General features: G+C 32.3%; 5 protein-coding genes across 5 annotated transcripts; 2 read left to right on the top strand and 3 right to left on the bottom strand.

Moving 5' to 3' along the window:
* Positions 1-128: 128 nt before the first annotated feature.
* TRIADDRAFT_49771 (uncharacterized protein) lies at positions 129-5,842 on the bottom strand (the record flags this gene model as incomplete). Its single annotated transcript, XM_002108189.1, has 5 exons — positions 129-155; positions 4,059-4,187; positions 4,269-4,376; positions 4,615-4,873; positions 5,154-5,842. The coding sequence occupies 5 exons, from the start codon at positions 5,840-5,842 to the stop codon at positions 129-131; spliced, it is 1,212 nt and encodes a 403-aa protein (XP_002108225.1).
* An 825-nt stretch (positions 5,843-6,667) lies between these two features.
* Positions 6,668-9,015, bottom strand: TRIADDRAFT_37048 (ATPase subunit 9). Its single transcript, XM_002108188.1, has 4 exons — positions 8,941-9,015; positions 8,768-8,793; positions 7,505-7,556; positions 6,668-7,186 (listed from the first exon to the last, which is right to left on the bottom strand). The coding sequence occupies exons 3-4, from the start codon at positions 7,547-7,549 to the stop codon at positions 6,902-6,904; spliced, it is 330 nt and encodes a 109-aa protein (XP_002108224.1). The 5' UTR covers positions 7,550-7,556; positions 8,768-8,793; positions 8,941-9,015; the 3' UTR covers positions 6,668-6,901.
* A 105-nt stretch (positions 9,016-9,120) lies between these two features.
* On the top strand, positions 9,121-12,290 carry TRIADDRAFT_49770 (uncharacterized protein; the record flags this gene model as incomplete). The annotated part of the gene is made up of 4 exons (XM_002108931.1): positions 9,121-9,132; positions 10,750-10,827; positions 11,173-11,174; positions 12,032-12,290. The coding sequence occupies 4 exons, from the start codon at positions 9,121-9,123 to the stop codon at positions 12,288-12,290; spliced, it is 351 nt and encodes a 116-aa protein (XP_002108967.1).
* A 1,668-nt stretch (positions 12,291-13,958) lies between these two features.
* On the top strand, positions 13,959-18,655 carry TRIADDRAFT_52490 (uncharacterized protein; the record flags this gene model as incomplete). Its single annotated transcript, XM_002108930.1, has 11 exons — positions 13,959-14,020; positions 14,112-14,185; positions 15,674-15,796; positions 16,490-16,720; positions 16,883-16,975; positions 17,344-17,479; positions 17,552-17,663; positions 17,743-17,805; positions 17,874-18,008; positions 18,096-18,281; positions 18,359-18,655. The coding sequence occupies 11 exons, from the start codon at positions 13,959-13,961 to the stop codon at positions 18,653-18,655; spliced, it is 1,512 nt and encodes a 503-aa protein (XP_002108966.1).
* Positions 18,656-20,920: 2,265 nt separating this feature from the next.
* TRIADDRAFT_52489 (uncharacterized protein) lies at positions 20,921-23,278 on the bottom strand (the record flags this gene model as incomplete). Its single annotated transcript, XM_002108187.1, has 2 exons — positions 20,921-21,433; positions 22,919-23,278. The coding sequence occupies 2 exons, from the start codon at positions 23,276-23,278 to the stop codon at positions 20,921-20,923; spliced, it is 873 nt and encodes a 290-aa protein (XP_002108223.1).
* Between the last annotated feature and the right edge of the window lie 3,955 nt (positions 23,279-27,233).

Raw genomic sequence — 27,233 nt, 5'->3', positions numbered from 1 at the left:
AAGTAATACACCTATATATATATATAATACTCGTATATGTTATGTTAATGTATGATCATATTTTTGTGTTTAATTTACGGGTTCAATACACCAAAAGCATAATTTTTCTCGTAATGATTCTGATTTCATTATACCATTAGTAAAAAGCCTATCCTCTGATGATGAAGTTATTGTTGATAATCAATTTTGTAGACCAGATAAATTTAGCTCCATAAGGTACAGGTTATCTTTTTGATTAAGTATTTGTACGATTTCAACATTTGAATCTGCAATAAGTGAATAGCGACTAAAAAAAGTATAGAATTACTTATACTGTATCGCTAAATATACTGATGCAGTATTATTTAACGTTATAATTAATAACTACATATAATATCGTATATTATAATTATATCTAGATATCGAACTCGTGAGTGTCTCGCATTTGCTGTTTCGCGTTTGCCTGCTTGCTATGGTGCAACACTACGTGTCTTGCAAGAGGTATGCTGATTTTTCATGAGAATTCCATTACTACATTTGGTGTATGTGTGAATCGAAGGATTTTAACTTGAAGTGTTGATTAGCTTAATTAAACGTTGGTGATATTCTAGATAGCAACAAGATTACCTGGATTTCAACCAAGAACTTTATTAGATTTTGGTTCAGGTGTCGGGACAGCAGTGTGGTAGGTGTCTTAATTACTATGATTTTAATAATAAAACAGCTACCGGAATAATATGAAATAAATGTTATTAGCATGCAGTACTTTTTTAGTTATTACGGTAGTTATACCAGCTACCTGTTGTTATACTATATCATAAATTTCATTGCTGATACGCATGCTAGGGCCGCTAATCAAATCTGGGGAGAGAGTATTACTGAATATCAATGTGTCGATATTTCGTCAGATGCCATAGACTTTTCTGAACTTCTTTTCAAAGGTTTATGAGAACCTTTTGATACTAATTTATGGTTAATTCCTGTGTAATATACGGAAATCAGATTCTTTACTTGAGCCTTTTGATGTAATAAACTGTTACTTACATAATTGCCAAGAACTTTTTAATACTTTCAGGAGGAGATCGTAATGCACCTTCTATGATTCCAAATATATTTTACAGGCAATTTTTGCCCATTTCACAGCGAGTAAGAGGATGCAAGAACATTTATTGATTAAAATGGAAATTAACCATATTTTTGCTCTCAACATTGGTAAAATTGTATTTCATGACACAGGTAAATTACGACGTTGTTATTGCGTCGTATTCCTTGCATGAGCTACCTAATATAAAATTAAGGCAAGAAGCAATCAAGGCTCTTTGGAAGAAAACCAAAGATTTTCTTGTAAGCGTACTTTTATTAAGCCTGGATTAATTTTAAGACTTTTACATTAAAGTTTATCTTACTACCACATAGCCGATTGTTATTTTACATAATATACTATTTGATATTCAGATTATAGTTGAACCTGGAAATAACGATGGCTTTGATACGATATTACACGCAAGAAATGCAATAGTCAACATGGTATGTTGATATCGGTTTCTAGTTCACTCTAAGTAAACTGTAAACTCATTCTAGGTCACTTTTTATTGTATACTAGAATGCGGACGCAAGTAAGCTCATAATGGATGAAGCAAATGATAACTATTAGTCTTTAGTAAATAGTAATTTTTTTTTGGTAGTGAGGAATAACCTGCAGCTAGGTCATACTTTTGCTCCGGTAAGATGCTACAGTATTTCGTATTGGTTGCTATTTGTTACAATATTTTCAACACAAAGCCCTTGTATAGTATATGATTCGATTTGAGTCAGTTGCAGTATGTTTTCTATTAGTGTCCCCATGATATAGATTGTCCAAGAGAATATATGGATGTTAAATCGCCTCCATGCTTTTTTGAACAAAAAGTAGAAGTTTCCTTGACCCAAGTACCGATTACATAATTCAGATTATCACACAGATGTATGCTGTGTCATGATATGTAACATATATAATCTTATCAATATTCTTTCATTATCCCATGTCTTTATTACGAATGAAATCACAAATAGCGCGAGACACATTTGAAATATAGCTATTATCCAGAACGATTTTCTTATGTTATCATTCGTAAGGGAAACAGAAATGAGGATGGTAATGATGTTACTATTCGGTTCTATTATTAAGTACTTTGATTTATTGTTAATTTATTGTTAAGTTCTGGTTAAAATGATATGCTATAGCCCTTTTGTATGTTTATCTAATCCTAAATCGAGAGAAGAATAACGAGTGTTAAATTTTCTTTAGTTTCATCCTATCCTAGGGTTGTAAAACCTCCTAAACATCGTACTGGTCATGTAATTTGTGAATTTTGTCTTGGAGATGGTTTGTATAATGATTTAGAGAGATGAATATTGATAATAGTTGTTTAAAAATATGTTAGCGATCAATTTAGTAAACAGGTTGAATTAAACAGGTTACATAGAAGAGTTAGTGCTTGCAAAATCATTAGGAAAGTATGTTGATACTTTGAAAATGAATTCATAATCAACTTCTATTATCAATCTTCAACATTGCACTGAGGTTATTGATCGAATCATGTAATATCAGGGAATTTTACAAAGATATGAAACGTTGTCGTTGGGGAGACATACTGAGACATGATGTACGTGTAGCTGACCACGATGAATTTCTTCTTGAAGCCTTAGAAGTATACAAAAAAGAGCATGGGTGGTCAGAAGAGGATTACGATAAAGAAAAGAACGATGAAGAACGAAGTGAACAAAACGAGCCGTGATGATAGCCCTACATGTTACTAGATTATCTCATAAGAGATTCTAAATACCCAAAATGATACAACGCTTTAATTTTATTATTCTAATACGAGCTTCATGGTTATGTGATAGAGTAAAACTTTTTGCATTAGATCTACCGCACATCAGTATCTGTATTGCTTAAAAATATGATGTTGTACGAGTACACACGTACACACATGATATTGATAATTACGCGTATGGTCTGTCAGAATATTATCCGGATGCTATAATAAATTGGATATAACAAAAAAACTAACTAAATTTGTTATCTTGTAGATGAAATATTCTTAAACATGAAAATATCTTGAAACCTCTTTTGTAAGATAGTGCCAACCTTGCAAGATTGGTAATTAGTTACGTACAATCTTTAGGCAAATTCGTAGGATTTCATATTGTATTTAGTATTGTATACTATGGAGCAAGCTCGTCCTGAGTATGCATTATGTTCATACTAGAATGGGATTTGCATTTGAAGCTGATATAGTTTTTAAATTAATTATGTAGTTAATATCTACTCCAACAAGCTTTTAGTACTGTATAGGATTAGAATATCTTACTGTACCACTGTACGCGTATTTAGTATTCATAATAACGGCACAATGTTGTATTATGTATTATACGATGAAGTAAGCTACTAAGAATTCTAGCAATCCGCGACCGCGACTATATGCAACATCGAAATTAATTAGGGTGTTGCCTTTAAAATTCTTACTACTTCTGCAGCTCTTGCGATCAACCAATTTTAGTGCTATAAAAGAGCCTACCAAATGCTGTATTGTAAAGACTGTAAGATACTGTAATGCGTCTAGCTTCTGTTAGTTTCAATCGTAATTGTACAGTACCTTAAATAAGTTAAAATTCCGTGTAAAAACTTTATGGTCTCTAAAGTAATATTTCATTATTATTTCCTTCGTATATAGTTTCGTGTATTAAGAAAGAAATAAACAGCAGATATGTAGCAGGTTCATCTTTAATTAAAAACTGATTCAAGCATAGTCACAAACTCACAATTTTGTAACAGAAGCGCTTTTAATTAAATGAATATCAAAAATATTTCGTCGATAAATATTATAGTAATAACCGAATAAATGCGACATATTAAGTATTAGGCTGACCAGAGTAGACCAAGGGATAAAGCTCAACTTCGCAGGATATGAATCAGGACTTTTTCAAACGCAGAAAAAAACATCGAAATCATTATTCATAACTGTTTTAGGTATAAATATAGCTCTTTAATTGTTTTTCTTTTCCGTTGAATAGCTTAAAGACATATCTATTCCAACATGATGTCTTATTACTTCTGCTAAAACAAAAATATTTACAAAAAAATGCAAAATGGAACCAATCCATATGAGTACAAAGGTATTCTTTCCTTTGAACTCTACCAAGTATGCAAAGAAAAGCCAGACTACCTGAGTTGATAGTAATTCTGAATTTAGAAAATAGCATGATGTGCTTAGTTGAAAGCCTTGCAAAATAATTAATTGACTTACCTGTGATAAAAACCAGGTAATGCCTAAAGTAGCGGAATATTTAGGCTTATTAAGTAATCTATTATTCGCCAACACCAAAGGTAGAAGGGATAGATACCATAAAAAATACTATATAACGATGGAATAACCAGTTTTATTAATTATTAATGCAGTATTAGGTTATTATACGTATATGATATTATATTCTTGTATTGTGTAATCACACAACTAAAACAAAAAACGATAAATCACATATTTAATTATGATGTACTACGCAAAATCTGTTATGATTCACTATGAATTCTGTTTAAGGGGTATGCCATAACAGTATTAAGGTGTATGATATGAAGGACATACGGTCACATACCTGTGATGTACAGACTTTATTGAAGGTGACGAAGGCAAAGGTCTGAACGAACATACAGAAGCAAATATCAGTATACGAATACAATGATATAATCAACATCAGTATTAGCTGTGGAATGAAAGCTAATCTGCTAATAATCGATCCAAGCCACGATTCTACATTTATATACATCATGTAAAAATATAACGAAAAATTGTGACGAGTATCCACTCTGGTCAGATGGTATAAATAGGCCTCCTGAATGTAATCCAGTCCATACCTCAGTAATATTAATAACAATACATATTAGATTTTCAAGTCAAAGATAGTATTTTACTATATTTCCTGAAGCATTATGCTAATGGTATAGAAACGACAAAATAATTTTGGATTGAAATTAAAATTCTTAGCTACAAATATCCATATCCTACCATTAATAAAGATTTATTTATTAAGCAGTTAACATAATTTTAATTACCAATACGATATTAATTATAGTACATAGAGCCCAATCATAGTAAAGAAAATTGAATAGTACATAATACTACGGTTATACTTACAAACAATACATTAAGCCGTTGATTGCTATTAAGGTTAGTAACCAAATCGAAATAAACTTGATTATCTCAAACCTGGTTAATTTCCACAATAAATTTAACCATATATTGTAATGGTAATTAACTTTATCGCTATCGTAGTAAATGTCATGTAATGATAATAGAAGAGGTAGCGTATAAATGACTGGATATAGTTTAAAATGAATTGCAAGGGCCAATGAAAATGCGGACATTGTTGTACGTCTTTCCAACATGAAATAAATAGATGATAGTACTAAAACGCATAGTAAAGACTCAGCATTGCCTCTAGTAGATACGGTAATTGTCAGTGGATTGAAAAGCCATAAGTTAGTGCAAATTATCTTATTACTGTCAGTAACTTTTTTTATTGATAATATCGCAAAAATAAGCCATCCAGATAGAATATCACAACCTGAGAAGAGAAGCTTTCCATATGACATTCTCAAGGTAGTAGCGGGCACTAATATCCAAGCTAACAATGGTGTGTAACGATAGGTTGCTCGTTGGTAGGGCGATTCTCCATTTGCAACATATCTTGCAGCATCGGTGAACACTTTGTAATCCACGTCAGTATACTTGACAACAAAATATTTATCTTGCCATTCTCCATACATAATCAAAAATAAACGTAATATTCCAGCCACGAGTGAATACTTTATTATTGGAGACATACTTCATATTCCGATCGATACATTTGTCGATTACAATAAAATCGGCATAGAAATTGAGGTATCAGAAAATTAATTACTTATAATTATTCAAGGTAATTTATTATTACAAAAGAACTATTGCTTTACTTTATCTGCAGTTGTACAGACGCTAATAAAAAAGTATCCGTAAAACCTATCGTACTAATGATCTGTACTTCTCTTTCCTCATTTAGTCGTCCCTTCTCTGTCTGTACAGTACCAGTGCTGCATTTGGTACGTACTGTACCGTGTACAGTACAGGACAGTCACCGGTTTAATCACTGTACAGTACATAGAGTCACTCTAAGTTCCAGTCCCTACGAAACTAAACACGGGTAGCTAGCTGCTGCCAGTCGAAACGCAGTCCAGAGATCTTTTGAGATCAAGATGGAGGCTGGGTTTCCTTTTACCTCTTATGATTACCATAGTCATTTTTGTGCAACTCTGATTCCGGTACATATTCATGTTAACATGCTGAATAACTTACAGATAGTGTATACTGTGCAGTGATGAAGCTGTCCATATAATTCTATATAATATACATAAATTAAATTACTGCTCTCATCCTTGAATGGGAGCTACAATGCCTTTACGGTACTGTCTGATAACTTTAACTTTTAACTGTGCACAGGTAAGGACAAACTTTAAGCTAGGACCAGGAACTATTAAAGCAAAAGTAGTACCCGTTAAGATATCCACTAAGACTTCAAGTTCTGGAATCGCCTCCTGCCGTCCTCCGTATAGCAATTGATTACTAAATGTAGCTAGAGTATATATATATATATATATATATATATAGTCATAACGCGACGATTTATTGCAATGTAGGTCAAGAAGATCTGCATATCTTATTACATCAATTAACTATGTACTACTAGCATTATTCTATATAATTAAGAGTTATTAAAGATAGAAATCATTAAACAGTATATAGCAGATTTCTATTAATATCATAATAATAGTTAATTGGCTAAGAATCCCTGATGTCTAATAGTAATTAATATAAATCACTATTCATCGATTCCTTTTTAAGTCAGATGTTTACAAAGCGAACAAAATTAAAAAGGCCATCATCAAACAGAATAATCCCATAGCTTCGGATAAGGCGAATCCCAATATAGCATATGAGAAGAGTTGTTGCTTCAAAGATGGATTTCTAGCATAACCGATGACTAAGCTACCAAAGACAGTGCCAATACCAGCTCCACTACCGGCTACACCAACTGTGGCGGCACCAGCGCCTATAAATTTAGCTGCTGAATCAATATCGTTTCTTTGCGAACTAGAATGAAATCCACGTGATGGGACCTGGCTTAGAAATGATATCTGAAAAAATACGATGATTTAACACAATGTTATCGATCTGCATTTATCTGCTAAATGATAAATACTGAAAAACTTTTACCAGAAAATTCTACAGACTCACCTCTTCTACCAAATGCAGATAGGTGCAGTGATATAGAAAAGAAAGAAGAAAGAGATATTGGCCGTTAGAAATTTAAAGTCTAACGTAATCATAATTTATCTTATTTTTCGAAGAGAAAACGCTATAACCCATGATATAAATGCTAACTGGTCAGCTTTTCACTGTTGTCACAATGTGACTTCGTAATCTCATGAAGTAAATTAATACTGTTATATCACCGTACTTAATGTGGAAAGGCCTGGCAAGTTACTCTTAGGTTGCATTAGTAAGCTATAAGAAATGACAAAATTACACTCATTAAAAATAACATTCTTTTTCTAACTGAGAATAGACTAGTATAACTATATCTATATATCTTTATATCTATTAACTAAATACGAGTGTAGACCCACACACAGTTCGTGGTTTAAGGCTCGTTACACCGTACAATGCGGCAAGCTTAATTACAGTAATCTGTACAGTGTAATGTATATATATGCACAGTATGTATGTCACTCATACAAACATAACTAACAATTAAAATTGTTTAAATGTCTTCTAATACTACTATTAGCCACCATGTCTCAATTACGAAGTTTGCATACGAAACAATACCGATACACGTAAAATCTAATGTCTTCACAATTAAATGGTAACAATCTAAAAAGTAAATTATTGAATTACTTCTAAGATATTTTTACATATATATCTTATTATGGCTTGAAAGTATAATGTAATCCAAAATTAGTATATCGTAAATGGACGAATCACGAATTGTGTATCAGCAGTAGCAGCAACTTTAAAGGGTGTAATGCTTTCCTGCTATATTGTACTCCTAAAATGCACGATTATAGTGGTTTTAGCTACAGTAGTATTAGTCGTATTTTAACATTTATAATATGTGCAGTGCAAAGTAATATGGCATTCAAAATGCATACCTTACCACGAATTTTTTTAAATCAATTTCGATAATACGTAATGATCAAATCGAAAGATCGTAAATAGACATTCATTTATCGAAGTAATACTGTAAAGCTTAGAAGCTTTGAAGCTTCACCATTCATGGTAAGGACTATAATAATCACGCTGGCATAACACTACACCATTTATCGATTAAAGCTACCACATTAACAAGAATAGCTTTTTACTCATAATAAGGTTGGATTGTGCTGAACTGTTGATATAAACAGCTACAATTTCCTCTTTTATAGAATTTCGTGAAAGGATATAGACCATGGACTACTAGTATCTACTGTATTAGTCGATGGTACAGCCTAGAGACCCTAGGTTCTCTAGTACAAACCATTCAGTCCTACAGTTTTCATCAGCTCAGGATAAAATTTATCGCTAAAAATACCCACATCGAGCAGCCCGAAGTAGTAGACAAACTGAATGAATAATCCATTAACCCATGTAACCTCAACTTATGACGACTGAATCAACAATCGTTCTACAGAATTGCGATATTAGTATAATAAAGCAAAGCTTAAAGATGGAAGTACCTGGTAGCCGGTATGTTACGTTCGACCTGTCATTGAGTTAGAGGAAACAAAATCTTAGATAAATCTATTAGTAAAATATTAAGATACTAGATGATATTGTTTTTGTTGCTGTGATCTATTTTCTGAAATAAGAAAATATCATACGACATTACTGCATACGCTTGCAACGGTACCTGCTGCTGTTTTGCAGTTTCACCGCTAAATTGAGTGACATACGAAGAGCTACCAAGTGGACGAGCAATTGCTCGTGTATTATTAATCTTAAAAAATTGAAGTTGGTTAATATATGCATCCTACTTGAATGAATTTTATTATCGTAAAAGTACGAGAAAAAACTTACAAGGCTTCTTGAAATGATCGAGCAAGTAAATTTAGAAGCTAACATTTTCGCATATGGTGTCTTCACGTAACCACGGAATACGAGTGTGTCGACGAGCTGATGCAATCACCTCATAAAGGTTGTATTTAGAAATTGCAAGCTACCAATCATTACAATGTCATACTGTATGGAGTCCTGTACGGTACAGGCTTACGGTACTGTACTGTAAAGTGTACTGTACAGTACTTTATTACGGGTATTACGGGTATCGGTCGGATTATGGTACAGTACTGTGAGGTATGGTGTACACTGTACACTGAGTGTACAGTACAGTAGTACAGGACAGTACAGTACAGTACTGTGTCTACAGTAGTAGGATGTGCTGTTTTTAAGGGCGACACATTTCCCGGCGAACTGTAGTGTACAGTACAGTACTGTACAGTGTACAGTAAATTCAAAAAATCTCCTTGACACTGATCTTTTTAGTTGACGAGTCTACTAAAATACAGCTGCTGTAACACGGGTAACTCATGATTGCAGTCATCGTCATGACTGTACAGTACAGTACGGAGTGAACAGTGAACAGTATAACGAACAGTAGTAGCACCGTAGCACCGGGGTTCTAGTGGTCCATAACTTTCATAATGTATATCTGAAAAAATAACAGTTACCAACTGAATGGCACTAATGGTGCTATACGCAGGGACTTCTCGAATTTTTCACCACAGTATTGTAGCAGATCGATCCAGCGTCTGTTAACAGCTCTTGACCCTAACCCTAATCATGTAAGCCATTCCAGCGATGTATTCATAGCTGTTAACAGACGCTGGATCGATCAGTAGACCGGTAATATTAAGTCATTCGCAAATTTATGCAATATTACGTGCTTCTGCTCGTGCGCATATACTTTACGTTCAGATCATTAGATGTACTGTACTGTACAGTATGTACACTATTGTACTGTACAGTGTACTGTATAATACTGTACTGTACTGTACTGTACAGTACAGTACAGTACACATGTTGACCTCTAACCGTAACCGTGGGACTGTACTGTACTGTACAGTACTGTACTACTGTACAGTAGAATTCATACAGCGTACAGTACAGTACAGTACAGTACAGTGTACTCTACTGTACAGTACAGTAATCTATGGTGGCCCAAAATCGATATTACAGTACTGTACTGTACAGTACAGTACCGTACCAAAGACTACTAGTACTGTACTGTACAGTACTGTAGCGGTCGTTGGCTGTACAGTACTGTACACTAGTGTACAGTACAGTGTACAGTACAGTACTGTATTTATTAAGTACGAAAGCCGTTACACGATAAGCGTGCAGCGATGCATCCTGGTCCATATCAGAAACGGTCCAGAGGTACTGCACATATTGCCGAAGTGCATTCTGGGAAAGTGCACGCACGCTTTTCAAAGTGGTAGCCATCTTGGTAGCTGGTCATTTTGATCTGTTTAAGTCACCTTTAGCAATCGTTATTTTTCAACCTTTTTAATCTCATCAAAATGATTCCTATCACGAGATTATCTATCCCTATTTCTAGGAGTCTGGTAAGATATCGTTGTCTTCACATAGTTATTACTATAAATTTGAAATTTTTTAATTTAATTTAAATATAAATCCTTTCTTGCAATTTCTGCTTCAGCTAAATAACGCCAGATCCTTGGCAAGGCCCTTGAGCAGTGCTGTTATTGGTAGCCGACAGACTGCCAATAAGAATGAGGTGATATTATATAGAATTGCTATAAACTATACTTGATTAACGAGTACACCTTATCAAGATTTTTTACGTTTGCAATTCGAGACCCGCAGATGGTGCGAGATTACTGTAAACGATATAGTTCATGGCACAGAACTCTCTTCTTTAGTCACATCTGTCCAATTTCAAACTAGTATCGTTTTGAATAGAAAATATTGCGAATATTTATATCGGCTACCAGATAACATAGTAAAGATGGCAGTTAACAGAAAACTCCCATTAACTATAGATATTTCTAAGAATTGTGTTTGCTTCAATTTCTTTGGTTAATTTCTTTCTGTAGGCGATAAATTGATACTGTAACTAAAGGAGTACGCACCTAGATTTCATAAGTAGTAGCCGCAATCTGATGATCAACTTTGACAATTGAATTCAATGATATATTTAGTCAAACGCAGGAAAAGTAACATGAAATAGATTGTTATATCTACAGTAAGGACTACTGTATATTTAGTATGATTTTGGGTAGTTCTGGAATTCTATCTAAGTACTATACCGGCTTAAAAGAGCTTAATACTGTAGCCTCACAGATTTTATTCCATTGCCTTGAAGACTACTGTACGGTACTATAGTTAGGATTGATCTAAAATCCTTCCATGCAAGATAATATTGTACATTATGGGTCACACCACTACTATACAGTATTTACAGATTTCATTCCAACGAGACTAAATATTCGTATAATTATAATTAAATTTAAAATTTATAAATCTTTCAAAAAATCTAATATGATTCTCACTCCCCAAATATTTTAATATGTTTTAATATTGCTGCTCATATAATCCGAGAAGACGATGGTAAGGTAAGTAAAAATCAGCAACTGAATATAGAACATTGCACTAATAATGTAAACTAATCTATACAATCGTTGACCCTTACCCACAGAATTAACAATGGTCCACATTCCAGTCTTTCCTCAATGGCTGGACTGAGTAAGTTAATACTTATTGGCGTCTACAATTTAGTCGAATAAGAGGTTAAATCTATTTATTAACTGATATATTACTCTTACTGCTGTAGGTGCCCTTCCACAGGTATGAGATGTCCTATTGAATATTATACCTCAATAAGCACCTAGGCTTCAGCTTTGTAGTTTTAAAGGTATTAGTATTATTCATATGCTTTGTGCTGTCCCTATTCAGATAACATCAGCTAATAGCATCATTAGTCGCGGTTTGCAAACAAGTGCAGCAGTTAAGGACATTGATTCTGCTGCGAAATTTATCGGCGCTGGAGCTGCCACTGTTGGTGTAGCTGGTAGTGGAGCTGGTATTGGTACTGTTTTTGGTAGCTTGGTTATCGGCTACGCTAGGAATCCGTCCTTGAAACAACAACTCTTTTCATATGCTATCTTGGGATTTGCTTTGTCTGAAGCTATGGGATTGTTCTGTTTGATGATGGCCTTCTTAATCCTTTTTGCTTTGTAATCGTTAGATAGAATTAGAAATTTGATAATGCCTAAAGATTCTTTGATGCATCTGTTTGTAGCGATATGCAACAATTAAGGTGGTTATCTTATGTTTGGGTACATACAATGTATTAAAAGATTGCTTCAATACGTAATTAAAATCGTTATTTAATTCATGCATGCAGTATAAAATGGCATAAACTCCCCTTAGCACCTAATTATTGTGTCTATTAATTTACAATGGAGTGATTAACCCTTAAGCACAGATAAAGATAACCTATGAATCATTCAATTACGTTTAACGTTGATTAACTAACTATTGATCCCAGAATCGGAAACGCATATGCTGGTCAATTTCTACAATGAGTCAACAGCATGACAACGTGCTACCATGTAAAGTGTTACATCTAGTTATATCCACGCCAGGTGATCGCTAACAGTTATTTGGGTACTAAGTAGATAAATTGGAGACGAAATATTTCGTACTTGAATAGAATTACACTAACAGTTGTTACATAATTCGTGTTGACTAGAGTACTAAACCATAAAAAAGTTAGTAAAAGAATCCCATAAGTTTAGCTTGTAAAAAAGCAATGCTATTGCTACGGGCAAGTGCTTCAATAAGGCGAAAAATTGCAAATCCTTGATTACAATATCCAAATGTACGCCAAAAATTGAAATCTGGGAAAAACTTCAGTCATTATCGACTTTATTGTATCGAAGTACTGTTACAGTACAGTGAATCAGGGATAAAAAGGTGCAACGCGTAAGTTAACTGTACGTCAGACCCATAGAATTTAAGGGAAAAGTCGTTACATTTACAAGTCAGATGTCAGTGCCTTATTACCCCTTCTCGTTCAGTTTATAATTTTTTTATCTATATGTTCAGGTCATGGACTACTTGGTCTTTTAGTAGTTCATGGTTCAGGCGTACCTCTATGTGCTCAACATTCATTGAACCCAATTTTATGAGTCATTGATTCAGTTAAACCCATACATTAGCTGCTTGTAAAATACGCTAATATGAAAACTAATTCATCACTATAGAGTACTGTAGAGTGGAAATACAGTGGCATCAAAGTAAGTTTAACAAAGATCGTAAATGCTAAATAACTATTATGATAAATGCCAAGAAGATTGCAAACTGGTAACTTTATCTTAAAACTATTCATACTTGTACAGTATCTTGTGTGCCATGGCCCATGGGGTTTAAGATTTTTTCTTTCTTTCTTGCTGTACCGTTACCCTGTACACGGTGTACAGTACACTAGACTGTCACTAGTACAGTTGAATGCAGACGGCTTTTTCTGTCCATCTGAAACTTATAGTACAAGCTCCGTAGCTACAGTACAGTACTGTACAGTATAAATACCGAATACGTGCTGTACTGTACTGTACAGTGTACAGTACAGTGTAGGGCACTGGTGTGCACTGCACACTGTGCTGTAGAGATCGGAACGAAATAATTTGCACGGCTGTAACCCCTAGTACAGTATGCATTACTGTGTACTGTACAGTACTGTAAGGTGGGTGGATATTTGTACAGTACAGTATGTACAATTTCTAATTACAGTACAGTACTGTACGGTACGGTACCGTACTGTATCGAACTAGACTACTGTACGTTTATAGTACTAGTACTTACACTGTCAAGTGTAGGCAAATTCGTTACAAGAAATTCGTAGGAATGGCGTTGGTAGTAGAACAAGCGGATAGAAATAAATCATTTGCTGAACATGAAGACTTGTGGTAGATAACTGGCAAAATTTTTAATTTTTAATTGATGTTGAAAAAAGACTTTACTCACAGTTAAATAATCTTTCTGAAACCGTCATAATAGGTCTGCTATCTTAGGCGAGGTATTAGATGCATCAAAAACAAAATTATCTGGCAACAAATCAGTATTGGTTGTTGGTAAGTACGCTAGTTGGATTATATACGGTGATAGTATTTTATTTGTACATGTTGATATCTTCCCGTTTGCTTATGGATTTTGCCATATCTACAATGCAATCTGGAAAATCGTTATCATAGAAAAAATAAATTTAGTAGCACCTGAAATGTCGAAAAATTTTGCGATTTAATTTTTCAATATTGGTATAGTATACTGTACTACTGTACTTTACAGTATACTGTAGCCTAGACTGTGCAGTATTGTACTGTATAGCTTAGTAGAATCATACTGCACACAGAGTACAGTGCTGTAGTATGTCAAATGTCGCAGCTGCAATTGACAATCATAATGAAGGATTTCGCTAGGATCAACCAAACGAAAATATCCTTTTTAACTTTTGTGATCAATAACGGATTAATGATGAAAGGGTTATTTATTACCTGTTACAAACCATAAAGATATGTTATTCTGCCTGGAACATTAATGCCACAACAAAGTTTGTTTGTTTTCATCTTTTCGGCTATGGTATGACAACTAGCTACAAGTGTTGTCTAATTATGAGTACTGTATGGGACTCTCACTGCATCGTTACATTCATTGAGTAGAAAAATAATGTAGATTGTCGGATATTATAGATCATAGATAAGAAATTTGCTAAGATTAACTGTAAATTTCATATTATACCACGCAGCAGTAGTAAGAGACAAACGACGAATAGCTGTAATTTGTACGTTCGTTATAAACTACGTGAAAATTGACTGAAATATAGTTTATAAGCTGTACTAGGTAGTTGCCAAAATACTCCACACGCTTATAGAGTCCCACAAATCTTAGCTTTATAGCATTACGCAAGACGAATAGCACGGAATTGCTTGTATTAAGACATTTCGACTCAACTATTAGTGTATTATCAAGTCGTGGCTTACTAACTTCATAAAGTATAGTGCAATAATTTACTGATATTGTACTCCTTGCACTGCTGTACGAGTATATACAGTAAAGTATATTAAAGTTGAATTATTGTACTTATGGTACAACAACTGTTGTTAAAGTTTAAAATTCTCTTGTTCTAATTTTATTTATTTATTCCATATATATTTTACCCCATTTTAGATGTTATAGTCTTTAGTTTCCTAGAAATAGTAAATAACTTATAGCACCTATAGAGATATAAGACCCTATACATCTCAATCGTAGCATCACATACTTTACAGGATATTATGCTTTATCGGTCTAAAAATCGCAACATCGACAAACTTTGTTTTCAATGAAAGACCATGAACGTCATAATTCTTCTATCGACAGTTGCTAGAATATTCTTTGCATGGGTTAGTACCGGTATTTTCTATACGAAACATTAGAACGAGTACAGTAGTACCACCGTTTTTACCTTGGGGCAGTTATTACACTTACAACCATCCTTTCGAACGGAGATGTTTGTAGATTTTTCGCCTGAATAACTGCCACTGTTTAATAAATATTAAGATTTAACAACTTAACATTATTAGGTCATGATGGTAGCGGAAAATCCACTTTAATTAGTCGTATGAAAAACATAGAAGAGAAAGAAAAATATCATTGTTCGGGCTTGGATTATCGATATATCGATGTTGATGACGAAGACAGTGACGGTAAGAGCTAGCTACTTTCGCGTATCTTTTACCTAACTATCATATTCTTATTTCTGATTAATATATCAAAAGCTATATGTTCTTCCAAGACAATAGCATTAGCATACGATAAAAGTAGTAAACTCAGCTAGATATTATTGCTTTTATACGTTATTAGATCGTTGATAGTCGTCTGAACTAAAACAGAATCGTCTGTCTTGCTAAAAATATCTTGGTTGACAATGACTATACGAGTAGTTATTTAACATTACACTTTACTAGTAGAATACGAATGTGTTGAACATTTGTATTAGGTTTCTAAAAAAATGGCGTATGATATAAATATCAACAGATTATAGATTTATATTTACTCTACATTAATCAAGATTTAAGATTAGAGATTGTAAAACTTTTCAATGGTAATAACACACTGAACAATTAAAAGACTCCATACGGTATATCGATAAAAGGCGATCGATGCTAAAAGTACTAATAACGTATTCAGAATTTATTTTCTCTCAGTATTATTTTACTTCAATGATCATAAGAACGACTATTTATACTTGAATTTATGCATTCAGTGCTATCATTGTTTTACTCAGAAACAAATTGAAATGCTTCTTTCCTTAATCATACGTTTTATTAATTTGAAAATCAGGAATCATATCTATTTATAGTTTATGTACTTAAATTACTTTTTACTTCATAAAATAGAGATATATCGCTTTGGTGTATGGATCCTACATGGGAATGCCGAACATAAATCTTTGCTCAAATTTGCTATTAACAATGATAATTTGCGTGATACAGCAGTCGTTCTAGTAGTTGACTTATCTAGACCTTGGGAGGTGATGTCGTGCCTCACTGGTTGGACAAAAGTTTTAAAAGAACATATGCAGTCACTGAATATCGATAAAAATGTAATAGAAGAAATGAAAAGTAACAGTAAGTACAGAAAAGTAGCATGTTGAACTAGATCCTTCCATCTTGTCCTTTAGTTTGCTTTAAATTTTTAGTGTAAGCGGAGATAGATTTTAACGTAGCCCACGGAAAGAATTTGAACTATCATTAAAAATCTTTAATTAGCATGATTTTACCTTTCAATAGTTGTAAATCAATTCCAAGGATATTCTGAAGTGGCAGATGATGCTGATAAATCCCTAAAAGAAGAAGAAAAAGTATATCTACCACTTGGCGAAGGTATACTGGATTCGAATCTAGGCATCCCGTTGATTGTCGTCGGTACCAAGGTTACTAATACTAATATTCATCAGTTGTAACGAAATTAATATAATTTTTGAATCTTTCCGGAATCTTATTCTACCATAAAATATTGACAGCTACATAGTGAGGATTAATTATATATAATTATAATGACTTTTAGTCGGATACTTTCCCTGCACTGGAAAAAAATCACGATTATATAGACGAACACTTTGATTTCATCCAGCAACATCTAAGAAAATTCTGCCTTTCTTGTATCCTTCCTAGTTACACCTGAAGAAATGTGATTGTTCTTCTACTATTAAGTTTTATTTTATTATTCTTAACTGTGATTCCAAAATCAGACGGTGCTACGCTAGCCTATACGACGCTTAAGGAAAAGAAAAACGTGGATATATTACTACGATACTTATTGCATAGACTATATGGGTTCTCCTTTAAGTATCCGGCCTCTGTGGTGGAGAAAGATACTATATTCATGTAATTTGCACAATATTACTGGATTTATAAATATCAACAGTACCTATAGTTACTTATATATTTTCGTTAAAGACCTTCCGGTTGGGATACCATGAAGAAGATTGGAATCTTATATGAGCACATGAAATACTTTTCTCCTGATGACGCATATGAAGAACGTATCATAAAGCCTCCATCAACGAAGGTACACTAGAATTAACGATTTCTTGTTAATTGATTTATAATTTTTAGAAACAAACAATAACATCTAATTCTAAAATAAGGCTATAAGCGAGTCTGTTCAAGTTGTAGCAGAAGATGACCAGATATTTTTATCTAAGCAGCAGGTATAAACAGTTTGTCTGCATTATTGCTTTCTAAAAGGACTTTAATACTAGTTTTTATTACGCTTCAGTCTATCCTAGGCGTAGCAAAGCCATCGGTAGCTTCTCTACTCAACAGGCCTCCATTAGGAGCAGCAGCTGTCGGTGGTGTGTCTGCCGCTACTTCTACTGCTATTACTAACGCTGCTACAGCCGGAAACAACTCTGTAAGTAAACTTTAAATATGCCATTTTTCAGATACCCTTGTAGATACGTCGGAAGTTAAACTTTATAGTTTTAATATTACGTTACAGGCAGATACTGTGGGATCCACAATAGCGGCTAAAGTTGCATCAGCTGCTAGCATATCCCCTCGCGCCGGTGGTCAATCACCGAGAACCAACTTATCTTCTGCAGCACCAAAAGTACCACTTGCAATTGGATCAACAGCTGGGGCAACCACTAACAAAACTGCGCTATCAGCCCTGATGAAGAAACCGGTACAGTCTAGCAATATTTGATCATAAAACTCTAAGATGTACCGGATTCTTATTAGGAATTAATTTCATTTCGCTAGGGAGATACTGCTAAAGCTGGAGCAGCTGCTGGATCGAGCGAAGGCGTTTTAGCAAATTTCTTCAGCAGTTTACTCAACAAAAAATCGGGCGCTGGTGGAAGTGCTGGCACTACTAGTGCAAATACACCAACACCTACATCACCTCCAGCTACAACTACCAGTGCCAGTCGACCAACACCCCCCGCTACATCCGGCTCTAGCACTACATCAAAGGCATCGTCGAGTGAGAGAGCAAGTGTTTTGGTTAAGGATCTAATGGCGAAAAGGATTGCTGTACGACAAAATGGAAACTCTTGAACTTTGATATGATAAACTAAAATTAATTTATGCAATAGTTAAAATTTGAGATTGATATTTACTATCCCAGTCAGATTTCTAGTTAGCTTTACTACAATATATCGGATAAATTCATCAGCGTAGATATCTTAACCTGTCCATGATACTTGGAAGTTTACGTAATGAAACGCTATTGATAAGGTGTTTAAAAAGAGAAACTGTCCAATTAGCTCTAGATTTATAAGAAATGTTTCTTATGCTTTAAGATTTATGAAACGTGTGATTTAGAAATAAGTAATTATAGTGTACATACTCGTATATATATATATATATATCATATCGCTATCCAAACTTAATTTTTGTCTGCTGTATTACAGAATTCTCATGCAATGTTGAAAGGGACGTTTTGCAAGTAGTTGTTATCGCAGTCCTGTCATGAAGAGATAAAGCGTCATATTAATTTTAAAAGTTAGGTTACACGTATTATTCCTGCAGTCCTAGCATTTTTAAGTTTTTAGCTATGTTTGCGAGTATGATTTCGATACGTTTAATATCACACCGATATTAAACCATATTCCATAATTTTAGGCTTTGTAACTAAAACCTTTATCCTAATTATATAATTTAAAGCTGTTTGCAAAGGTATTGTTTATACATTTTATAGTGACTATTATTGTTTTATTTATAGTTGAATATTGTTAGAGTGTGCACAGAGTTAAGAATAATGTACTGTTAAGAATTGTTATCGTATGTAACATTTAGCCAACATACCACTAGTAACAGTGGTTCAAGTAAATAAGCATAGGTTATGAGCTTATTGATAGTTATTTCTGCTGGAATAAAATTTGTCTAATGATATTTATGCTTTCGTTTAGCTGTATCTTTCTGATATCGTAAGGGTATATTAATACAGGTATAAAGCGCAGTTGTAATAATTGCTATACGTGTCAGAGTTTAAAAAATCTTTTAGAGGCAAACCCCCAACTCTTGTAGAAAGAACATTCAAACATAGTTACATTTTGATTCTGTGATGTTGCCCTTTCTTTTCTAAGTTACCCTTAGAATAACACCATATTTTTTGTTGTTGTCTAAAATATTTTAAATTGACCATGTTCAATGCTTAACGTTCTGAATGCTAATAAATCCAACTTAATAGAAATAGTATGGTAATGACCGTTAAATTTTAAATAACGATTTTTAGTATTCGTATTATAATTTTACGGTTAAAATTACTTTACCCTCCATAATCTCAATGGTTGATTATTCTTCTCTAAGGAATATTGTTAAATTTAGTGCCATAACCGTCCATCTCGCATGCCCTTAATTAAGCCCCGCGCAATATTATTGGTACTATAAAAGGTAATTTAGAGTATTCAAACCTTAAAGATTAAAAAGTAAACAGAAAAACTATTAAAATGCACTCTCGGACAAAATTACGTACACAATATAGGATTTATTGTAATTCCTGGTAATAAATTTCTAACCAGACAATGCGAAAAAATTTTAGCATTAGCTGAAGAGATAGACTACTATAAAATTTCTTTCTTTTAACATCACTAATAACGATGTCTCACAGTGGTGTACTATTTTATAAGAATTAGCTGGAAAGATATTAAGTTTTTCTACGATTTCATAGCCGAAGGTTACATCATCAAATCAGATATATCATGATTAATTCATCGATCTTTATTAAGCTAGCAACAATATACCTTTTCAGTATCGGTCATAATTATAATATTTAACAACCGAAAGCTTATGGTGCAATCATTACGATTTGCGAATTAAGTAACTATTATAATTACTTATCATATACAATAATTAAAACATTTGCAACACTGGTGATATTTATCATGCATCATAGTCCATTCATGAGAACAATTAATTAAACACTCAACATCACATATTTATATATATTTTGTTTTAACTATACAGCAAAAACGGTAATTAAGGCAGGGGTAGTCATAATTAGAGAATAATTTTTATCTACTCATATGAGTATCTATGCAGTATGTCACAGCACTACCAAATTCTCTTTGAGATCTGGTATAATAATAAGTATCTTTGGAGTAAGTTACTTAACGTGTTTAGCATCCAGCACTGTTTCACTATTTGACGGAGAAATTTAATTTATATTATTTAATATACAACTGAATCATTGTCATTTTTTACCTGTCTTACAAGCCTAATGATTTATGTTGTACATAATGATATATAATATTTAGTACTTTCGCCCTAAAACGAATATATATTATTCGCATAGACTTCAGTACACTTGCATTATTTATTTTAAACGAATGATGAAGGTATGCACCAATTATGAGTAACATTTTTTAAACATAATTCACAATTCACTGTATTTTTAAGAAACAGATTATAGATACAATTGCATCGTACTGTCTTGGGCACTGTAACACTTTTAACTTTATAGCCGCATTTCAAACATAACTGGCTACAACTTTTGAAACTTTCACCCTGTCGAGTACAATTTCGTCCAATAGTCGTTAAAATACTACCGTCAGGCATAGTGGCATTACAATAATTAGGAGATCTTTCCAAGTAAACTAATTTTCCCGCAGATACAGGCTTTGATTCTTTTTCCGCATTATCCAATTTAGCAGTTGATTTCTTTCTAATTAGTTGATCTTTTACGACTTGTACTAACCGAGCATCTTTATATTGTTTATATATTTCGTTACCAATACTTAACGGAGAAGCAACTCTCTGCCAACATGTTTTAAATTGGCAACTACCACTTGTTCCATGACAAGTACATTCATTATATAATGTTCTTTTAACTGCCTATAAAAAGGATTAACAGCATTAACGTATTATTACTCATAACTGTAAATAGTACTTTCGTTATTTCATAAATATTCAGAAAATTGACTAAATTCTCAATATCTATATGTTACTAATTTTATAGTACAATTTAGTCAATTAAGAAACGGCTAACAAATCCGAAGACAATTTTTAGCCCTCATTTTTTGTTTTACTGCGGCAACAAAAATGTGACACATCTATCTCTGAAAATGGATCCAAAATCTCTTTAACTGAGAAACAGAACTATATACCGTAATAAATTTACATACTCAATCATAATAATATAAATGCTACAATCATAAGAGTGATTAACTAGAATGTTAAATTGCAAATAGCAGTTCTCCTTATATAAAGTAAGGTAACTTATTAATGTAAAATGATTTTAATTTAAATTAAAGATGATAACATTCTAGATAAGTTATTTATTAGAACAATTTAACCAAAAGTTTATCAAAGGTTACTTTCAGATACACAATTGCTAATGTGTAACCAATCACTGTACAACAATGTAGCTATTATACTAGGATACTACAAATAAATTTTAAAATACTTAAATGCATGTAAAGGAGTGAAATTTATGATTATTAACTACATTTAGCATATTATTGAAGGTCGAGACAGCACAAAAATGGAGATCCATATTTTTAAGAGACCTTCAAAATAGATTTTACCTATTCAAACAAGGAACACTAAATTTTTTGATATAACTACAGTATAAACAATGTACTGTATGTATTTGGTAATAATGACAATAATCAAATTGCGTTGGCTTGATCTGATTATGGTATTTACTATAACTAGTCAGAAAAGTTGAATACATATGTTTTAGCATATTTGCAGAAAATCTTTCGAATTTATCTATATCTACATCAATAATATCGATTAATAAATGTAAATACCGGTATTCGCATATATCGAATCAACATGAACTTCAAAGATCACTTTCTAAACGAAATGAATCATTTTTTATGGTATAATTCTATATATACATTCCTTTTTCTCTATCTCTATACATATTTATATAATTTAATGCTAAACTCTTACTGTAAACTAAATGGACAGTGCCGCCAGTCGTATCCTCAAGCTATAAATTACTCATAAATCTAGTGTTCGATCACAAGCAACTTTTCTAAGCAGTATTTGGATACACTGCATGCCATAAGATTGATTCAATTCTCGTTAGCCCGAAATTAACAAAGTTGGATAGAATCCTTACATAATTAACTTCTCTACTAACATTCAGTATCATGATTCTTACGTTGTTCGATAAGTTACTGCAAGCCGTAAATACAAATTGTGCTAGAAATTAGCGTGACTAAGCCAATATTTTGTCGAAATATTAAGATGACGAATATAATATATAAAAGTGAAGCCTTACGTTATATATTAGCCGATGAAGTATTATTAATTGCAGATATATCCTCACTTATTATGGGTAACGTTAATAGTAATCACAGTACTTACTATTCTACCAGCCCGAAGATTATGATGATTCATAAGCGCTCTTGAATCTTTACTGTTTTCAAAAGATTTATCCAAAATGAGTTTGGTTAGGTTAATACTATAAGTATAATGAGATACACATAAAGCTTTCCAACTCGTGACATTGCTTTTAGGCCCAACTGGTTTGGTATCACAAGTACACTCCAAACGTTTACCGATGCACTCTTTCATAAAGGCATGCATCATAATTGATGATGTGAAAGCATACGTTACAGCATTCTCACGATTGGCTTTATTTTTCACGTAATAAAAGCATTTCATTTGAGGTAAATAAGTTAAAAAGAGAGAAATAAAATTAAGCCATATTGAATTTATATTCATATTTAAATTTGGAACATACTGAGAAGTACTTCTTAAATTTAAACAATTATTCTTTTATGTTCAGATTTATTGTTGTGTACATCTACATTTTAGATATCATACTATTAAAAGAGATGCTAAGTTATGATGATAAATTATAATATTTATTTATAACTAATTTCTCGTTTTAGCTATTCAACTCTACGATGTCAAATAAATTCTTTGCACAATGGCATCATTGATAACACAGTAATTCACATGGTTGCCGCAATCTCTTACATTTCTTACTTCATAGATTACTATCAAATCACCGTTTTGCTCATATGATGTTCGTAACTAATAATTCGATATCAAATCTGTCAATTTGGATAGCAGACTATTTTATTTTTGGAGCGATAGGTTAGAAACGTACGAGTGTATTCTTAGATCGCAGTTGTAAACAAGATTAAGGCAAACTTTACATTCACTTTTAAATCTTATAACGTGGCGTCAATTATGATTCACCCAAATATACTATCTAGGCAAGGTATTATCATTTATACCGAGTCAAACAGTATTATAATTATGAAACACTATTTAAACCCTAAGAGCGGTATTGAATGGCGTGGCGACGTACTATTATCGTCTAGACGATTAAATTCGAAGAAAATCTTGCAATAATAGAAACCTTAGTGACTATTTCTAAGAATTCATTGTTATTTTGTAATAAATACAATTAAAGTTATCAATATAGAATACAACTTCATGTATATATTTAAGTTGGCCTTGCATAATCGAATAATATACTTTTGAATACAGCTGCATTATTATCGAATTTGTTTAAAGCTAATTTCATCGGTATAAAAATGTGAATGAAGAAAAGCACTGTATATATATCGTCTTACTTATAAGAACATCTGTGAAAATGGAATAAAGTCTATGTAAGTTATATCCCTATGTCTTCTGTTATCATCATTGATTAAAAAAACAATTATGTGATAGGGAATGAATCTATCTAAGCTACTACAGTATCCTACTGCTGATAAAAGACAATTCGATGAACGATTACTATGATAACTATAGCGATCGACTTAATCCTAGAATTTTTTAGCAAAGAAAGAGATCGAAAAATATGAACGTTTCATCGTTATTATAAAATAAATTAATGTGAAGGTGACAGTTCATATTGGTCGATACCAATCAGATCACCAGACTAAGAGTACAAAAAACTATTTTCCCGTAAATTTTCTATTATACGCCAATCTATCAATAGAGTTCAAGGTACAAATTTTGTCTCTGAGTAAAAATGACATTTTATCTCTTTTTATGATCTATTTCGATAAAGGTGTTTTATAATTACAACGCTTTCATTGTTTATATGGATTAATTGGTAATCATATATACCAAATTAATACAGCATTATTTCATCTCACTAGTGTATACGAAATTAAGCTGGCTAGAGATAGTAGCTGATCATGGGTGTGCTTAATTATATTTCTATTTTAATAATATAAGCTTTGCTAAAGTAAGATAGTTCTTCTAAAACAAATGCAGACTAAAAATGCATATATAGAAAAATTTCATTTTACAATTGAATTAGCGAACATAAAATGACCTCTATCTATATAAAATATATTCATGTTCAAGAACAATAATAACATGGAATTATAGCTCCAAACTACGCGATTACATCACGATAGATGGATTAAAAAATATAGAATTGTTAGGATTCCCAAATGAACGCAATCGAGGAATTACTTATTGTAAAAGTTCATTGCTAAAAATAATATGGATCTTACAATACGCTAAATGATATTGATTCGGTTTATACTTTAACATATTATCAGAGATAGTAAATATCCTCGTTACTATATATTGAAAAGTAATGGCTAAGTAGGATATCCTGCCAATAAAGCCCCATCACTAAGTTAGAATTATATCACAGGATAGATAATAATTGATTTAAAGTATACTCTACTTTTATGATAAATTTATTATAGTTCTTACTTTATCTAAATATGGAAAGCATTACGTTAGCTATGGCAGACAACGTAACACGATTTTTCTTGTAGAACATAAGAAATTGCATCATGAGATTAGTTAAGGTAGTATTATTATTTTACTTCGCTTTATATAGTGATGCATTCGATAAACTAAATTTGACAAGTACTAACGCAAATAAAATTCTCATTATTCGGAATTTTGTACAAAAGGCCATGATGATCGTTATTGGACTTAAAAAATCAAATAATTGAGTGGTAAAAGCTTTAAATTTTAAAAGATTATAGCTTTAAAATGTTCATTATGCGTAATACCTACTGGGAAGCATTGCGATGTAAATAACAGAAAACAACTGCTATGTTGTTTGTGAAGATACAATCTTTTTCCTCCTTCCTGGAGAAAAATACGTTGATCAACCGTAAAATATACGACTGTTATTCTTTATCTATTATTGATTTATCCTTGTAGTTTCGATGGAAATCTACTTTACTTTTATTTATGACGAAAATGGGTAATTATTTGTGATAATATTGCATAAGGTAGTTCATACGTATATGAATAATCATTTTGTAAATCGACAATGGTCATAGCACTCACTGGTGAAGAAATTAATAAATCCTACAAACTGAAGCCTACTCGTTATTATTCTACGTCTTACCTATTCTAATCTAGAATGACAATAAAGAAAAATGTGATAGGGAAATAAAAAGAAAAGAAATATTGTCTGGATTATTAAGTTGTTATATAGCATAGCTTGGAATAATAAACTTTTTTGAAAATCAATACGACCTAGTCAGTAAATCACGTAATTTTTGTAATTTACTGCCGTATTTTGTTAGTTGTTGAAGGATATATAGGTACGTGTGTTAACAAAAATTGAAAGAATGAGGAAGAATAAAAATAGGAAAATTAATCTATATCGTCCGATATCCAGTTTTTGTTATTATTGCATTAGGATGAAAAGTTATTTTCGTTTATAACTCAATGTAAATTAACTGCTAACTTTCTAAATCATCATTTAGAACGCATACATGATGAGAGATAAATAAGAGATAAAATTAATATAAATCTTTCGTTATAAGTATCCATACCTAGTGTGTTCTTTCCATAGTCGAATAAATTATCTTCAAAATCTGAACAGTTCCAACGTTCATATCGAAAGATTTCTTTGCATACTTTGCTAGCGTCATATATAGCTCTAAGTGCAATTTCTCTAATTTTCAAGATTTGATTCGGTTGATATTTCTTTAAGGAGTAAAAAAATAAAGTTATAAGGCTGATGTTATAATCTACGGCGCGCATCTAGCAGTTTTTTTGCTGTACATGATATCTATTTATAAAAAATGATGTACTAATCAATTTAATCAATAATTATAATTAATTTTATAACAAAAAATTAAAATTTTTAAACTACGATAAAGTTGCAATCATTTATGCTCCGATTGCTAATTAAACTTTTACAGTATTTGAATTATAGGGCCGTGGAAAAAGTATCAGATTAGCGTGTAGATTAAAAGATTGAAATAACTGTCCTTAAAAGAGATGATATCAGCTAGAATTATATAGATTGTTTATAAATACATTTCAAAGTACCCTCTTACTACGCTTCTCATTTCTGACTATAAGTTATTAGTAAAGAACAAAAATTAAGTAATAATACACGATGTGCAATTGAAAATGAAAAGTCATAAGATTAACGATAGCCGTATTGTATGAGTGAGCTTCTACATTATAAGTTAATATATTAATGTATGTACATTACTACGATATTATTCTCATGAATAAATGATCTTACTTGGCCTTCAAATTTTAGCTCTTTAAGTAGCTTATTTCCAACATATTTATAAAATGAAGCGGTGCTATTTGATTGAGTCCATAGTCTAATAGTGATAAATATTTTAAAAATTTAATTAATATGATGTAATAAATTAGAAATAGGCTGTTATATCTAGAGTACGGGGAATAGTTTTGATTAGAAGGTGAGAGATGAGCGTTC

This window comes from Trichoplax adhaerens, genomic scaffold, assembly GCF_000150275.1.
Source record: "Trichoplax adhaerens TRIADscaffold_1 genomic scaffold, whole genome shotgun sequence".
NCBI lineage: Eukaryota > Metazoa > Placozoa > Uniplacotomia > Trichoplacea > Trichoplacidae > Trichoplax > Trichoplax adhaerens.
The sequence above is the reverse complement of the archived record's forward strand: the minus strand, read 5'-3'. Positions and strand labels throughout refer to the sequence as shown.